The 16,353-nt window shown below is 40.0% G+C and overlaps 3 protein-coding genes across 7 annotated transcripts; 1 reads left to right on the top strand and 2 right to left on the bottom strand.

Annotated features, from left to right (window-relative positions):
- Positions 1 to 1,874: 1,874 nt before the first annotated feature.
- LOC109194196 (afadin- and alpha-actinin-binding protein) lies at positions 1,875 to 8,551 on the bottom strand. 5 transcript variants are annotated; one of them, XR_003215950.1, is made up of 9 exons: positions 8,305 to 8,551; positions 4,680 to 4,777; positions 3,965 to 4,145; positions 3,617 to 3,767; positions 3,164 to 3,300; positions 2,724 to 2,897; positions 2,483 to 2,600; positions 2,135 to 2,284; positions 1,875 to 2,030 (listed from the first exon to the last, which is right to left on the bottom strand). XR_003215950.1 is itself a non-coding variant. In XM_025902375.1 (8 exons), the coding sequence occupies exons 5-8, from the start codon at positions 2,838 to 2,840 to the stop codon at positions 1,894 to 1,896; spliced, it is 522 nt and encodes a 173-aa protein (XP_025758160.1). In that variant the 5' UTR covers positions 2,841 to 2,897; positions 3,164 to 3,300; positions 3,617 to 3,767; positions 4,680 to 4,777; positions 8,305 to 8,551; the 3' UTR covers positions 1,875 to 1,893. The 5 variants fall into 5 exon arrangements, 2 of the variants coding, with proteins under 2 accessions (XP_025758160.1, XP_025758159.1); XR_002057843.2 differs by having other exon boundaries at positions 2,135 to 2,281; XR_002057842.2 differs by having other exon boundaries at positions 2,724 to 2,894.
- Positions 8,552 to 9,157: 606 nt separating this feature from the next.
- On the top strand, positions 9,158 to 11,831 carry LOC109196340 (uncharacterized). The gene is made up of 2 exons (XM_025902183.1): positions 9,158 to 9,851; positions 9,975 to 11,831. Exons 1-2 carry the CDS (start codon positions 9,777 to 9,779, stop codon positions 11,829 to 11,831), a joined length of 1,932 nt encoding a protein of 643 aa, XP_025757968.1. The 5' UTR covers positions 9,158 to 9,776.
- Positions 11,832 to 13,082: 1,251 nt separating this feature from the next.
- On the bottom strand, positions 13,083 to 15,341 carry LOC109196328 (uncharacterized). Its single transcript, XM_019350302.2, has 2 exons — positions 14,446 to 15,341; positions 13,083 to 14,176 (listed from the first exon to the last, which is right to left on the bottom strand). Exons 1-2 carry the CDS (start codon positions 15,289 to 15,291, stop codon positions 13,841 to 13,843), a joined length of 1,182 nt encoding a protein of 393 aa, XP_019205847.1. The 5' UTR covers positions 15,292 to 15,341; the 3' UTR covers positions 13,083 to 13,840.
- Between the last annotated feature and the right edge of the window lie 1,012 nt (positions 15,342 to 16,353).

The raw sequence follows: 16,353 nt of genomic DNA, 5'->3' as shown, positions 1-16,353 counted from the left end.
TTTCCGCCTGGTGACTTTCATGTTTATCAGCCTAGGAGTTTACATACTTACTCCCTGCTGAAGACAATTAACAAGAGCTTATTCATGTGCTCTAATTCGCTTTTTTTGTCTTTGTTTTTTTTGTGTGTGTGTCTATTTTTGTCCTAGATGGCCTGGCGCAGCAGGTAGGGGCGAACTCTATGTCTGAGTTGGTCTTTGCTCAAGCAGTCCAGAAATGGCTCAGATATGCTCCAGATCGTACGGGTGGCGCGCAGGACGCACATCATCCATCCCCATCCCCGAGTAAATAATAAAAAGTGACGTGAAACATAAAAATGTAAATAGGAAACTTTGTCTTTTAATAAAGTATTTTGCAAATGATACATGTCTATTGACCTTTTTTGTTTTTTTGTTTTTTTTCATTAAAAAGCAACTGTACAAAAGAGGTGGAAAATCAACACCATAGCTCAACAGTGTTTCAATATCAGAATCTGACATTGTTTCAATGTCAACAGTGTTAGAAAATATAACGTCGAATCAATGTCAGGTTTCAACATTGATTCAACATCAAAACCTGACGTTGTTTCAACGTTAAAAATGGGTGCAAGAGTGATGTTGGGTCAACGTCACACTTCAACGTTGCTTCAATGACGTCGCCTGATATTGACTCAACATTGTTTCAATGTTTCCTTGCTATCTGGGTTGATTGTTCGATGATCACGCTTCAGAAGCTTTCAAATTTTAAGACTGCTGCATCCCTCTGCAAGATATCTCACTATTTTTGACTTTTCTGAGCCTGTCAAGTCCTTCTTTTGACACATTTTGCAAAAGGAAAGGAAGTTGCCTAATAATTATGCACACCTGATATAGGGTGTTGATGTCATTAGACCACACCCCTTCTCATTACAGAGATGCACATCACCTAATATGCTTAATTGGTAGTAGGCTTTCGAGCCTATACAGCTTGGAGTAAGACAACATGCATGAAGAGGATGATGTGGACAAAATACTCATTTGGCCTCCTTGTTCACCTGATCTGAACCCCATTGAGAACCTGTGGTCCATCATCAAATGTGAGATTTACAAGGAGGGAAAACAGTACACCTCTCTGAACAGTGTCTGGGAGGCTGTAGTTGCTGCTGCACGCAATGTTGATGGTGAACAGATCAAAACACTGACAGAATCCATGGATGGCAGGCTTTTGAGTGTCCTTGCAAAGAAAGGTGGCTATATTGGTCGCTGATTTGTTTTTGTATGTCAGAAATGTATATTTGTGAATGTGGAGATGTTATATTGGTTTCACTGGTAAAAATAAATCATTGAAATGGCTATATATTTGTTTTTTGTTAAGTTGCCTAATAATTATGCACAGTAATAGTCACCTGCACACACAGATATCCCCCTAAAATAGCTAAAACTAAAAACAAACTAAAAACTACTTCCAAAAACATTCAGCTTTGATATTAATGAGTTTTTTGGGTTCATTGAGAACATGGTTGTTGTTCAATAATAAAATTATTCCTCAAAAATACAACTTGCCTAATAATTCTGCACTCCCTGTATTCCATTCAACACAGTGCAAATGGCTTAGAACTGAAAAACGCAAAAGCCACAAAATGGTCCCAGGACCTCCAGAGGTTAAAGAAACAAATTGTTTCATGACAAATCATATTAACATCACAGTGGTCTAAAGTCACTATCTTCTACATAATATGTAAACTGTGCAAGATGTTACATTCTTCCTATGCAAAAGCAGCAGATATACTACCTGTTATAAACCTAACAGCAACATTTACTGGAAAAATGCAGCTGTCACTCATTCTCAGTGTTGTAAACAAAGAGCCGGCATACTTGATTTGATTTGACTTAATACAGAAGAAACCATAAACACTGGACATTAATGATACGTTTAATTCAGTGATGGGAGTTTTTGGCTTCAGATGAAGCTGTTCTTCTCCTGTGAGAGTGTGTGGTCCTCACTGTACTCCCACTGTTGGTGCTGGATGATCGATTCCTCCGCATGCTCCCCGTTTGTCTTTGGTTGCACTGAGCTGCAATCACATTGAGGGGAAAACTTCAAATTAAGTTCATGCAGGTACATTATGCCATGCTTATTACCAATTCAGAAATTGTGGTACACATAAAGCTACCACACCTGTTTTCTGGGATAAGGCAAAGCGTGGGCTACAGGTCAGCGGTGGAAGCTGACGCGAGCGGGACACACTGGGTGTGGGGGAGGCTGTGTCTGAAGGACATTTGATGAGCTTTTCTGGAGCCACCGTCGCAGCCGCCTCTGTTTCAGCTGCTGGGGAAAAAAAAGAGGCTGATTTAATGATTGCTGGAACGGATGGAAATTACTCATCACTTAAAAAGAAACTTAGTCATAAGTCTATTTGGATATATTTTCCTTTTTTCAACTCCTGTTAATATGTAACATTTTCAAACCATCTAAAGCAACTGCTGCTCATCATTTTAGGGAAATTGATAGAAAACTGAGACTCACATATCAAAAAGGCACCTTTAGATTTTAACAATGGGGTTTTCTTTGAGTCTGCAAATGGACTCAAGTTTAAAAACCGGTCTTTGAGCCATGTTGCTCGATCCTCCTCAAGGGCCCACCTCTGCAAAATGAACCAAACAAAAAAAGGTTTTAAAAACAGTTCAAACATCTTAACTGAAGTCAGTAACCTGTCATATGCACACAACTTTGCACAAGATCTAAACTAATATTTGTTTTTGATCACCTCGTGGCTCAGTCTGATGGCTGCCTCTGTAAAGTTCTTCCTCTCCCTCTCAAAGATCTTCCTCTGCTCCTCCAGAGTCTTCCACTCCTCCCTGAGGCGCTCCTTCTCTTGAAGCATGTAGCAATTGCTTAGCAGGGATGCGGTTTCCTCATCACATGGAGAGCTTAGCTGCTGCTATAGGAAAGAAAGGAACGTGGATGGATTAATCAACAATTTATTGATTATTTATAGAACAAAATGAGTTTCAACCAAAACACAAACAACAGTAAGTCAGGTGTTCATTCCAGGGTAACGTGAGAAGTAGCAGACATCTCTGATCCTGGTTTTGGTAAATGTATATTACCTTTCACTAAACACCGATAAATATTAAAGACACTTTCTCTCTCTGTGCAAATTTCAGCTTTTAAATCCACAAAACCTCAGGGCTAATTCATCCGTACCTGTAGGAGCTGCTGCTGTGTTGGAATAAAGTCTTTGCACTGCTAGATCTCCAGCTTTAGTCTGTCCATCTCTTCCTCCTGAGTCTCTTGTGGAACAGCATCAGTGTTTTTGCTTTCCACCGTCTGAACCAAGGATGCTAAGCAAAAAGCCCAAATAATTAATCAGATTTAAATGTGTCTTATAAATACTGAATTCAACAAGAAGAAGGAACAAGAAGTAAACATCAAACACAAAGTGACAGAGCCGCTGTATACAAAATATTCAAACCACACATTATCTTTAGCTTCCAATCAGCTCATAACATTTCTTGATTTTAACAGACAAAAAAACATAACAGGTCCATGTGTGAATACTGACTTTTAATTCTTTGAGCAATCACAGCAGAGGCTTCAGTTAATAATTTAAACAATTATTTGCATTAGTGAGGAATCGTTGATGTCACAGTATTTTACCTTGGCTGTCCAGTCTTTCGATGTGGCTCTTAAGTCTTCCCCACTGGAGACGAATACTGTTGGTCAGTTTCTCCGGGGCATGAACGCAATAAAGCTCTACACTTTCCTTACTGGAATCAAACACCTCTTCCTCTTTCTCCTCCGATGTGGCCTGGAGTGAATAAATAAAATAAAACATTTTTCAGTCTGCTGGTAGCATATCTAACAAACATTTTTGAATGACTAAGTGAAACAAAGAAGGAGGCTGATTGTTTAAAATTGCGAGGAAATGTCATCAGCAGCTTTAAAATGTGACGGAAGAGTCTCAAAAGAAAAATACAAAGTATACAAAAGGTGATCAAACACTACCTGTACGCCACTGTGTTCACGTTTGTTGCTTTTCACGGCTGGTTTTCTTGAACTTAGAATGGACACCATGTCTTTTTTTATCTGCTGCAACACTTTTCTCAGCTCTGCATTTTCCAGCACGAGCTCTCTCTGGCGAGCGTCATAGTAGCTCAGCAGAGTCTTATACATTTCCCGTTCATGCCTTATGAAGAGAAACAAAGCTCTCTTATCAGTTAGACAGTTGCGCTCAATTTAAGAGGAAACATCCAAGATTAGTGCCAGCCATGTTTGAGGTTCATGCTGCCAAAAATGTTCATTAGAGTGACCTAGAAAACTGACAAAGGCACTAATCTGCTTCTTGTTTGAGGCTCCAAAGTACAGTGACTAACATAGAGGAGTTTCTCTGATCCAAAAAAGGTTCACCTATATATCTAGGGTTCTCAGAGTGCCACTGGCCACCCTTACTAACATTTTATGCAAACAACAAAGAAGATTGAGTAGAGGGGTCATTTCTCTAATGCCAACTTTCCACTCTTCAGTCATCTTAGTCACACAGGTCTAGACACCAGTGTCTCTAGGCGAGTGGTTATTGGAGGTTGCTGGTGAATAGGTGAACATAATCACAAAGAGGTATGCAGTGATACCAAAGACCACCTTATGATTAATTTGGTCACTAGCAGATAGCCGCGGTTACTGTAGCTGTAATGCTGTCTGCAAACACTTGCCAACTACTCACCGAGTGCTAGTCAAATTGTGGAAGGTGCAACACAAACTGGTCTCTGTATCATCAGGAAAGGCAAAGTTTGCCACAGGATCCATCTACGCAGTCTGCTCCTGAAATAGACGATCAGATTAACAGCAGCGATTCAACTTGTCTGGATTACAAGGATTTGGGAGGCAGTGGTGAGAGATGGAGGCATGAAGCTAGATAGCACGGTCTAAGGATAAGTGATTTATTCACTTATCAGTGGCAACAAGCTACACAGAAAACATCCAGTAAAGTAAAGTGTCATCCAGTTACGCATTATTTTAGCTAACGTTAAGGTTTGCCGATGAAATTAAATAAATAAATAAAGCATAATAAAGCAAATGTTATTCGGGTTTCTCACCAGCCGTCAGTGCTAAACTAACGTTGTCCACGGAGCGCTACCACCTCAGAACAGTGAAAACAGAAGCAGGTGTTCTGGGAATCCATCCCACCCGTTGTTTCTGCGCATGCGCACAACACGAAATTAAGTGCCACACCATCCTACCTTTGTAAATGTGACGTACACGCATACTTTAACAGCTAAAATTCAGTGGCGAACCATCCTACCTTTATGAAAATGAGCTAGTGTGGAGGTAAACACAGACGACACGAGAGCTGTCGATTAACACTCCTCGTTTATTACTCATCACCACACAACTGAACACTTCAAAACATAGCAACCACACTTCCTGAGAACTGGGTGTGAGTGGAGCCCTCCAGTGGTCCACCACACTAGAAGCATACTTTAACGGCTAAAATTAAGTGGCAAATCATCCTACCTTTGTTAATAAGAGCTAGAAACATACTCTGACGGGTGAAATTACGTGCCAAACCATGCTACCTTTGTGAATGTTACCTATAAGCATAATTTAACGGGTAAAATGAAGTGGCAAACTGTTATATTCCCACTGTAGTGTCAGTACACTATTAGGGCTTATGCCAGGGGTCTCAAACTCGCGGCCCGCGGGCCATTTGAGGCCCACGTCTCCTCTACTTGCGGCCTGCATATTGATGTGAAGAAATTTTTTTTTTTTTTAATTATTATACAAAAAATGATTTAATACGACGGCAGAGTGTTACAGGCATGGCCCTTTAAGACTGTAGCCTCATGGGCGGTGGTGTCCTTGCTGCAGGGAGAACCTGTGGGAGCGCCCCTCCCGCTGTGTGTCTGAGCGTGAGGGAGGGAGAAAAAGGAGAGTCAAAAAGTACGAGGTGCTACCGAGCAGAAACGGGAGATGGAAGCATGTAAATATAAAAATAACCACTGCAGCCAAAAAGAGTGCCTGACGAGCCCAGTTGTAAGTGCCATTAAGACTCGACTGTACACCGTGTTCGTGTTTTCCTCCAAAACAATAAAGTTCTGCTGGAGCAGCCTTTCAACGCCTCTCTCTGTTTCTCGCTAGCAAAGTTGACCCAGACAGTAAAGCCCGTTCCCGGCTACGAGCCCGACACAGAACCCAAAGTATTATCCAGAGGTCTCCTTACCACTGTTCGGAGCCGCGGACCTGGCCGAGGTAACAAGAGAGTGCAAACATGTTGAGGGCTGTGTTAGTTCAGTGAGAGATTTATTTGGAAAGAAAACTATTTTCACTTGCAGTCAAAAACTAATGTGTACGCTTATGCCTGCATTTTTATTTTGTTAAATACAAACAAAATTGTAGCAAAAGTGCTGGAAAGTATCTGGCCAGAAAGAGCTGTTTATTTGGTAGTTCAATGAAACTACTGTAGTATACTGCTGAGTGACTGTTGCTCGTTAAATACATTTCATTGCAATGTTGACCCTGCGCTAACTTGCATATGACAAATGAAACTGAAGTGGAAAGGCTTCAGATAGTTAAGAGTGAGAAAAAAAATTGCGTTCATGTTTGCAATTTTGTCTTGTTACACAATATTTGGAATTAAATAAAACAAACAAAACACTACATTTTAGGAAATATTAGAGGGTGTTTTCGTTTTTGTTTTTTTTGTACTACTTGGACACTAAAGTGGCCCTCCAATGAGATGACGGTGCCAGAAGTGGCCCGCGGCTCATTTGAGTTTGAGACCCCAGGGGTCCGTTCTTCGTACCTCGCTAAGTAAGTTAGCTGGATTTGATTGTTGACGATTTCGCGTGATCTTGGATCGTTCGGTTCTCCGAAGCTCATCCGGGACTTGCTGTCATAGCAACAGATCCGTAAGCGTAAACCTGCTCGGGAACAGGTTTACTTTATGTAAACAGGATTAGATCGCGGCCACTCAGGTATGTCCGCTGCATTTATACGAAAGCAACAGCGATATTTCTCCACTGTTTTTCCATAAATAAATATTATCAATGTAAATTCCTAAAAAAGGGAAATGTACTATTAATCATTCTATTTCATGTATTTGATTATTTCAGATGTAATTCATATTTTAGAGTAGTAATAGTAAATTACTTCGTGTAATCAAGATGAGAGACCACGACTATAAAAGCGAAGGTGGATTTGGGAAGTCTGTCGCAGCCATGTCCTGTCCGTTTGTACGCGAGCAAGGAAGGTGCAAGATTGATAAGGAGAGTTTACAGAATTTAGCGTATATTGCGGGATAGACAGGATCCTTTAGCTCAGCGCGACGGTGTGCTCATAGAGAGATATTGATTTTCCCGTCAGGGTATTATTGACTTAACCAACTTGTTGGATCCCTATGTTAAGAGTTCCACTCACCGTAGTCGGGCATTAACAACTGCACAAACTGTGTGCATTGCCTTGCGTTTCTTTGCGAGTGGCACGTTTCTGTATGCTGTTGTTCCCATGTTCTAGTGTATGGAAGCCCGTTTCCGCCACTAAAAAAAAAAAAAACGATACTTAACTCGAAATTTCGACTTTTTTTTCTCGAAATTTCGACTTTTTTTTCTCGAAATTTCGACTTAGCAACTCGAATTTTCGACTTAGCAACTCGGATTTTCGACTTAGTAACTCGAAATTATGAGAAAAATAACTCGAAATTTCGAGAAAATAACTCGAAATTTCGAGTTAGCTCTGCCAATCAGTAATCTACGTGAATGACGTCATTTCCTTGTTACCCGGAAGGATATGGCACAAAGGCGCGCGCACTCAAAACTGGATCCTCTCGTGAGCTACAGTGAGCTACAAATGGCGCCAGGTTCTTCAGCTTTGAATGCCTTCCTACAAATGATAACTGGATAAAAGGTATACAAAAACGCTGTGACAGCGATTGTTACTAGGGATGCAACGATACCAATTTTTTCAAACCGATCCGATACCGATACTTGGATCTGAGTACTTGCCGATACCGAGTACAAAAACCGATACTTCTACCACACACAAGTTAAACTTAACCAGTAGTAAAGAAACGACCCCAGACAACTCTTTAACACAAACGAAACGTTTACTGAACGTAAGGGCAGAGACAAATACTGTACAACACATCCCTTTTTTAAACTCAAATGATATTCCAATTCCTTAACCAAATGAAATACACTGTATAAATGAAATAATTCCCTTTCAAATTATATTAAACAACCCAACTTATGTTATCACCTTTTGGTAAGTGACTCACTAATATACACTCCAAAACACGTTATATAACTCCACTAAACATACAATATTCACACATGGGCGCCACACACACTCACATTCACACTTGTTGCAGGCCTGTTTGCTGCTCACGCCGGACGATGGAGAAAAATCCTCTTCTCCCCAGTAAGAGCACAAAAGTCTGACTTACAGTTCAGCTGATCGGTAGGTCGCCGTGCACCAGTCCCACACTAAATCCACTCCCTGCGGACCCGATGCTGTCTCTGCTACAGCGCGTTAGCGAGTCACTGTCCAGCTCTCCGACAGTCCATAGCGGCTGCCTCCTTGGCGAAGCCAAGCAGTCCGGGCTAGCCTTTAGCCTCGGCGGTCGTAGCTGGAAACACAGCACAGTGGTGCGACCATTGAAACAAAAAGTCACTTCACCCACACTCTGTTGTGAAGCTCTCACACGGTCAGCTTTCTAGTCACACACTCTTTTGTGCTGGTTAACCTCAGTAAAACTAGCCGAGTCTCTCACTTTGGTTCAGCTAACCTCGTGCATCTCCCCATGCAAGGTCCCGTTTTATGCTACCTTCACAGGCCTCCAGAAAATTAGAACTCTGAAAAATATTTTAACTCCCTTCAGAGTTACATACCATAAAATAATACTTTTATGATTAACATAACAGTTTGATTGCTCTAATTACCTGTATTTACCTTGCGACATATTACAGGGCAAATTATATTCAGGGTAGAGTTACATCACATAACATCAACTGTGAACACCTTATGTTACCGTGGCGTTTAAGTCCATGGGAATTATGAGTATTCCCATCCGGGCTACATTAGTATCGGTTCATGGTATCGGTTAACTTTTACGAGTACGAGTACGCACACATTTTACAGTATCGGCCCCGATACCCGATACCAGTATCGGTATCGGTGCATCCCTAATTGTTACATACAAAGTTGAATAGAATGCAACGTGAGGGTTAACCAAAGGTACCTATAAGGTTTCTGGTGGTGGTCAGAGGGCCCGGTGGCGCCAGTGTCCGGCAGCCTCGCCTCTGTCAGTGCGCCCCAGGGTGGCTGTGGCTACAATGTAGCTTGCCATCACCAGTGTGTAAATGTGCGAGTCAGTGGGTGGATGACTGGATGTGTAAAGCGCTTTGGGGTCCTTAGGGACTAGAAAAGCGCTATATAAATACAGCCCATTTTACCATTTATTTACCATTTCTGTTACACGCTAATGACAGCTGTTACGTTTGATGAAACAGACGTTTTGCTGAAAGCATGCGTAATAAGTGTACAGCACTGTATAAAACAAAATCACAAATCACCCAAAACAGGGAATATGACTGAAAACTATATAAATAAGGAACAAAACCAATAAAAATGTAACCAGAAAACTGAGAAAATGTGGGATTGACTGTATTGTGATGCAGATTGTAGTTACAGTGCAAATGGACACTTAAAAATGCAATTCCCACTTCTCCACCATAGTCAGATCCCATAATGTAGGCACAGATACTTTGATGATAATATTGTGGCTTTATAATAGATAATTTTAATTTACATCCTTCCTTACAGCATGGGAGACTTGATTGAATTCTTGAAACAAAGAGAAGTCTCTGAGGAAATTATACAGACCTTGGAGAATGAGAAGGTAATTAATTCCAACAAGATACTGGTTGAAATGCAACTTTTCCTTATTGTTCTTAAGTTAAAAATAGGATTGTATTTTCAAGGCTGGTTGTTTTAATAAATTAAATTATTTTTCCATCTTTAGATTGATGCCAGTGTCATAAGTCTAATGACAGATGAGGAGCTGAAGACTTATTTGCCATCATATGGTGATCGTCTAGCAGTATTTGGATTTTGCAGACGGAGGGGCAGCAGCCGCAAGTCAGCGCTTTTTGAACGGCCGAAATCCAAACTGTCCAAAAGAAAATTATCTGAAGAGGATGGCAGTAGTACACGGCAAGAAGAACATTCCCAAACAACCCATAAAAGAAATGCTCTGAAGAGAAATAGAAAAATAGAAATAGGATGGATGCATTATGATGAAGACACTGAGGTTTTCAAGCAGGTTAGAGCTAGACGAGGAGGAGGAACAAGAAAAATAGACATTTGCAAGGATGCCAAGAAAAGGGACATATTACAGGTTGCAACAGGCCTGTTCTTTCCAGATGGAGGAAACATTCAGGGGCCCTTAACAGATTTTGACTGTGATCTAAAGGATTATCAAGAGATGATAGTCGATGATGCATTGACAGTAGGAGAACTTTATCATGTCACAAAACTAAATATCCTCAGGTTCTACCTCACCACAAAGAAAAAACAAAATGACAGCCTTCAGAGTTCCAGCCCAGGTTTGCATCCATCTTCAGAAATTGAAGAGAGTCCTCAAAACCAAACCTCTTCTTTTACTGTCACTACAGTCCAAACATCTGCTCCATTTGAAACAATCAGCCATGATGTGACATACATTGAAGACACTCCAAACGATAACCTTCCACAATCTTCCACGCAGTCTCTAAGTGCTAACACTTCTCACAGCAGTGACATTATTTTTGTTGGCCCCTTTTCTGACAGTGAGCCAATAAATTTGGATGACACCCTGATTTTTTCTCCACACCCTGGTCCATCCAGTGAGAGAGTGAGGAGAGTAGTGGTGGTCCACAGAGGGCAGGTAATGTCAGAGCTCATTTCACATTTTAGTGATAAGGACCTTGAAGATGTCGACATCAAAATCCAGTTCATACTGCCTGATGGAACACCTGAAATGGCCCATGACGATGGGGGAGTTGTGAGAGATTGTCTTTCAGAATTCTGGAAAGAATTCTATGACCAGTGCACCACTGGAAATGTTTGCAAGGTGCCCTTCTTAAGGCATGATTTTGGGCAACAGGAGTGGGAGAGTGTGGGCAGAATCATTGCATTTGGATGGGTTAGAGAGAAATATTTGCCTGTGAAAATTGCACCTGCCATTCTAGAACAAGCTGCCTTTGGATATGTAAAGAGTGATATTGTGGAGGATTTCCTTAAGTTCATGCCTGAATCTGAGCGTACAGTGTTAGAGGCGTGGCGATCAGACTTTAGCATCGTGGACCAAGAAGAACTTATAGACATACTTGATAACCACAGCTGCAGAAAGATACCAACAGCCTACAATGCCACTGAAGTCCTATTGGAGCTTGCACACAAAACACTTGTCCAAGAGCCTGCCTATGTTATTGAACAGTGGGCAAGAACACTCAGCACTGCATGGGAAAGCATTTGTGATCTATCGTCACTTTTTGAAACTCTCCAACCAAATGTGAGAAAAGTTCTCAAGTGTCTCACTTTCCCTGAAACAATGACGGCTCACCAGAAGCTGATTCAGAAATATCTAACTACATATGTGAAGAATGCTGAGAAGGAACATTTGTGTTTGTTCCTCAGGTTTTGCACAGGTTCAGATTTACATCTTGGAAAGAACATCATCATTGGGTTTAATGAACTTAAAGGTTTCCAGAGACGACCTGTGGCACACACATGTGGATTTGTACTGGAGCTGTCGATAAATTATGACAGCTATCCTGACTTCAGATCGGAGATGAACAGTGTGTTGGAATCAAATGTGTGGGTCATGGACATTATCTAAAGGTTTGATTCACAGACAATGGCTTAAAAGCCATTGTTGTTTTACAACAAATTATATTTGAGTTGTGAACTAAAACTAAAGTGTTCCCAAGTGAATGTCACATCAAAGGTTTCAGGTGTTTAAAAACTGAGTTCTAAGAAAAAGTCTTTGGTGAAATACCACTGTAATGTAATTTGAGGTACTTCTTTGTCTTTGCGTTTTCGTATTACAACTGAGGCAATATTTTTCTAAACACTTGTGAAATGCATTTCTGCAGAGGTCTCAAAGTGGAAGTCTGGAGACCATTTATAAGAACTCCCATTTCCTCAGTCAGCATGTGTGCATGTGAACAATCAAAGCAGTTTTCCCACCTTTTATTCAATTTTCTATTATTTGAATCCAAAATCAACTTAAAAAATGCATTAGGTTAATTTTAATTTGTCAAATTTTATTAATGTAATGTCACAAGATGACATGTATTCTAGTGGCTCACCAGAAAATTTGAGATTGAGACCCCTGCAATATGTAGTATGTAGTACATGTAGGAGATATATTCAATATCTCCTACATGTTTTATTATTGTGCACACATTTTACAGTTTACAAGTCAGGTTTTATTATATCATTGTATTTTAATACAGTTATGTTCGTACAGTTCTGTTTAGCCATCTGGGTTATGTTGACTTTTGCTAAATTGAATGGCCATAAGGAACACCTATATGCTTTTATTTGGGATTTCTGTGAAATCAGCAATTGCTGAGCTGAAGGTTGACTTTTGGTTGGCTTTTCCTGATTTTTGTGATGGAAAAAAACCCTTGTTTATCATAGCCCCCTTTTTTTAAACTGCATAGCAGATGGGGTAGTTATTTAAAAGATATTTTCCTATATTTGTTTTCATCTTCGAGCCTAATGTATTTGCTTCATAGTGGTTTTAGACCACACTGTTCTTATTCTTTAAGTAATTGTAGGATATTGTTATCAGATCTTGCCATATTATCCTCAATCTCTTCTTATTGTCCCATTCTGTTTTTAGAAAGTTTGTATTTTTAATACTAATTGAAGTTTTGCACAAAATATTGCATATTTTTGTTATGTGTATTGTCTTACTTTTTCCAAGTCTTGTGCTTGCAATTTGATTTTTATAAGAGTACTTTAAGGTTTTTTGTGTAACTGTAAATACAGTACATATATTATTTGCTTTAAGATAAGATGATGGCAAAAGATCTGTGTTTTATAATAAAGTGTTCAATGAGTCAAATTACATCTTTCATTTTGGTAAATTCTGGGTTTTTATTATTCTGAGGCACAATCTGAAAAAAAAAAACATAGGTCCATAAATGTCCATATGCTAAAAAATATATAATTACACTGCCCATAATCAGGAAAACAGTCAGTATATATAAAAAAGTCTCAGCAGTAAAAAAAAAAAAATGACAATGAAAAAAAAATTACTGCTACATAACCAGATATTTCAAAATATCAATAATTACTCAAATAAAAAGAAAGATAAAAAAGCATATTTACAAAAAGTTGAAATCATAATTCCAAGGTGACATTCGTTGCATATCCTTTATGACGTCCTCCAAATAGCAGGTTTAACAGACATTGTGTACATGTGTTTTAATAATAAGGTTTTTAACGCAAAAAAATGGTTTGTTAATTGAAATAAACCATCCCAAAAAATAAATTAAAAAAAAACCCTCCAAAAATTAAATACAATTTTTATAGCCTTTTTCACTTGGCCCTGTTTGTGAAATACATTTTCAGGCCCTCAAAACCCATGTATGTGTGCCCCCAAAACGACAACCATCCATGAATTAATAACTCATAAAAGGTTAGAGTTTAAATATCAAAATACAGCATTAAAAAAGTGTCTTTTGGGGTAATATTTGTTGCAGACAGCAAATGTAGCAAAATTAAAACCAAACAAAAGGGGGGGTGTGCCCTAAATATCCCTAGATGTCCCTGAAGGACAAGGGTCAAAGAATGTGTTTTTGCCACCTCAATCAAATGCATAATGATGTCTAACCTTTAAGGCAAAAGCTCCAACTCAGTAAGCATCAACTGCCTTAGCTTTACATACAGATCCACTGTATGAAACACATCATCTGAGAAGTCCAGGTTATGTTCTGACATGAGTTCTACACAGAGATGAAAAACATCCTCTTCACATGGAAAGTCTTTGAACACGCATTCTTCAAGGCAGGCTTCAACTTTGTCCATATTGATATGTTTGAGACAGTCCCTCGCGCCATAAATGTCTGGGAGGGCATACATAAAAGATGGTCGGCCGTAAGGACTTCGGGAGTTGTGGACTGGGCGCATTCTGTGGTCATTCCAGGCCAAAGCAACTTCATTTAATTCTTCCTAGATGAAAACAAATGCACAAAAGAAACATTTTCAGGCATACAATATGAAAATGTTAATGTACAATAGCACAACTAACTTCTACATTGATTTTCTTAGCATACACACCATTAATGTAGCTTTGGTACACACACACACACACACACACACACTTTTCACGTGTACTTTTATATATCTGATGTTTCTATAATATGCAAAGGCCGTGTGAGTTGTTACAAATTAAACAGTTACAATACATGTCGTTTACACAATCACCTATGTAAACTCACCTGTATAATGTGAAGAAAACAGAACTGGACCAATGATTTGTCCAAGAAAGAGTCTGAGAAGTGGCCATCCTCTCTTAGTTTGTCAAATAGTTCAATCCAGTACTGGATACACTGGCTTCGTAAGATTAGCCACCATCTTTCAATGCGTTGATTTCCTGTACTTGCTCCAAATATGACGTGCTCTCTTTCTGGTTCATTGTCTGTAAAGTGCAAAAATCGTTGCATGTGAGCCACATGGACGTTTTCTGTTCCTAGATCTAATCTCACTCGATCAGGGCAACCACCTTGTTGAATCACGGCATCCATGAAGTAGCCAGCAATTACTCTCGGGTCATTATTTGTCTTGTAAGCGTCTAGCCATATTACACTCCTTGAAAAGCCGTCAATGCATCCACTGATTGCAATCCCAAATGGCTTCAGCTTATCGTAGCCGTCGATATGCCACACATAGTTGGGGCCTCTGCTATGATACACTCGCCTCCGCAGTCGTCTACGTGACCTCAAATCCACACCTTCTCCATCGAATAAACGGAGCAGAAGACGAACGGTTTCTCTGTCAGTAACAATGCCATTCATCCAACACTTCTGGTGCATCCAACGATACCCATGACACTGTCCTGAGGTTGCCAGTTGTGCTTGTATAAAAACTGCCACCTCTCCCACCTCTGTTTTGTTCTTTCTGCGCCAAAGTCGGTTGTTGTGTAAAATCCTTTCAAGTGTACGAAGGCTGATAGTAATGCCATGTGATTCAGCTAATAACGCAAGAATCTCCTCATTTGTGAAGCCACGGTTAAAATACTCAGCAATGTGTGAATTCATGATCCGTATCTGTAATACTGTTAGCATATCTGTAGCATTTGTAGCTGAGGGATTCAGCTTCCGGGTAACACGGAAATGACGTCATTCAGGTAGATTACTGATTGGCAGAGCTAACTCGGAATTTTGAGTTATTATCTCAAAATTTCGAGTTATTTTTCTCATAATTTCGAGTTACTAAATCGAAAATTCGAGTTGCTAAGTCGAAATTTCGAGTTACTAACTCGAAATTTTGAGAAACTAAGTCGAAATTTCGAGAAAATAAGTCGAAATTTCGAGAAAGATAACTCGAAATTTCGAGTTAAGTATCGTTTTATTTTTTTTCTTAGTGGCGGGAACGGGCTTCCATACTAGTGGGTCCTGTTGTGGCTCTAATGTGAAAGAGGATATAATGTAATATAATATAATAAAACTTACGAGTTTAATTTGTCAGCAACTTTCTGCCAGCCCTCTCTCCTTGCTTTTGCAGCCTTTGCGGTGTTCCCCTGCGTTTTAATTAAACTCTGAAACTCCTGAAATCCCTCAATCAAGAGTTCTTGCTCTGCTGCCGAAAAATACTGAGCGCGCTCCTTCGACATCTTCGCCGACCAATCACAGGGTTGCCGATCAATGTTTCTACTATCGATGCGTAGCCCCTTTTAAGCCACCCAGTGATCTCGCATTACTTCATCCAGCTGTACTAATCGTCAACAACAGGTGTGTTCGGAGAACCGGAATAGCGAGCTCAAAGTTGGCGCGATGATTTGATCTTGGATGTAGTAAGCGAGGTACGAAGAACGGGCCCCTGGCTTATGCCGAGTCAGACTGCACATACGATAGTTTGTTTACAAGTTGACTTCTTCTTTATGGATGACACAGAAGTTACACACACACACATAACTGGGCGTGGTGCCCCCTACTGGCGATGGCTTGCATAGCACACCATAACTCTTGGTTCATACATAACACAAACCATCCTGGATTTAAGAATATAAGCTACAAGCATACTCTGATGGGCAACGTTAAGTGGCAAACCGTCATACCTACTTTAATTTGTGCTGGAATTACTCTGTGACAGCAGAAATGTGCAGAAACTACTACCACAGCCGGACG

This window comes from Oreochromis niloticus, linkage group LG22 (assembly GCF_001858045.2).
Source record: "Oreochromis niloticus isolate F11D_XX linkage group LG22, O_niloticus_UMD_NMBU, whole genome shotgun sequence".
NCBI lineage: Eukaryota > Metazoa > Chordata > Actinopteri > Cichliformes > Cichlidae > Oreochromis > Oreochromis niloticus.
Note: the sequence above shows the minus strand (reverse complement) of the source record. Positions and strands in the feature narration are given on the sequence as shown.

Excerpts from the sequence above, each read along its gene's own strand:
- LOC109194196 (XM_025902375.1), bottom strand. The coding sequence starts at position 2,840 with ATGCTTCAAGAGAAGGAGCGCCTCAGGGAGGAGTGGAAGACTCTGGAG. Across the intron at positions 2,285-2,482 it reads TAAAGGTGCCTTTTTGATAT|CAGCTGAAACAGAGGCGGCT; the intron begins GTGAGTCTCAGT and ends TTTTTTCCCCAG. Across the intron at positions 2,031-2,134 it reads TGCCTTATCCCAGAAAACAG|CTCAGTGCAACCAAAGACAA; the intron begins GTGTGGTAGCTT and ends ATGTGATTGCAG.
- LOC109196340 (XM_025902183.1), top strand. The coding sequence starts at position 9,777 with ATGGGAGACTTGATTGAATTCTTGAAACAAAGAGAAGTCTCTGAGGAA. Across the intron at positions 9,852-9,974 it reads AGACCTTGGAGAATGAGAAG|ATTGATGCCAGTGTCATAAG; the intron begins GTAATTAATTCC and ends TTCCATCTTTAG.
- LOC109196328 (XM_019350302.2), bottom strand. The coding sequence starts at position 15,291 with ATGCTAACAGTATTACAGATACGGATCATGAATTCACACATTGCTGAG. Across the intron at positions 14,177-14,445 it reads GTTTTCTTCACATTATACAG|GAAGAATTAAATGAAGTTGC; the intron begins GTGAGTTTACAT and ends GTTTTCATCTAG.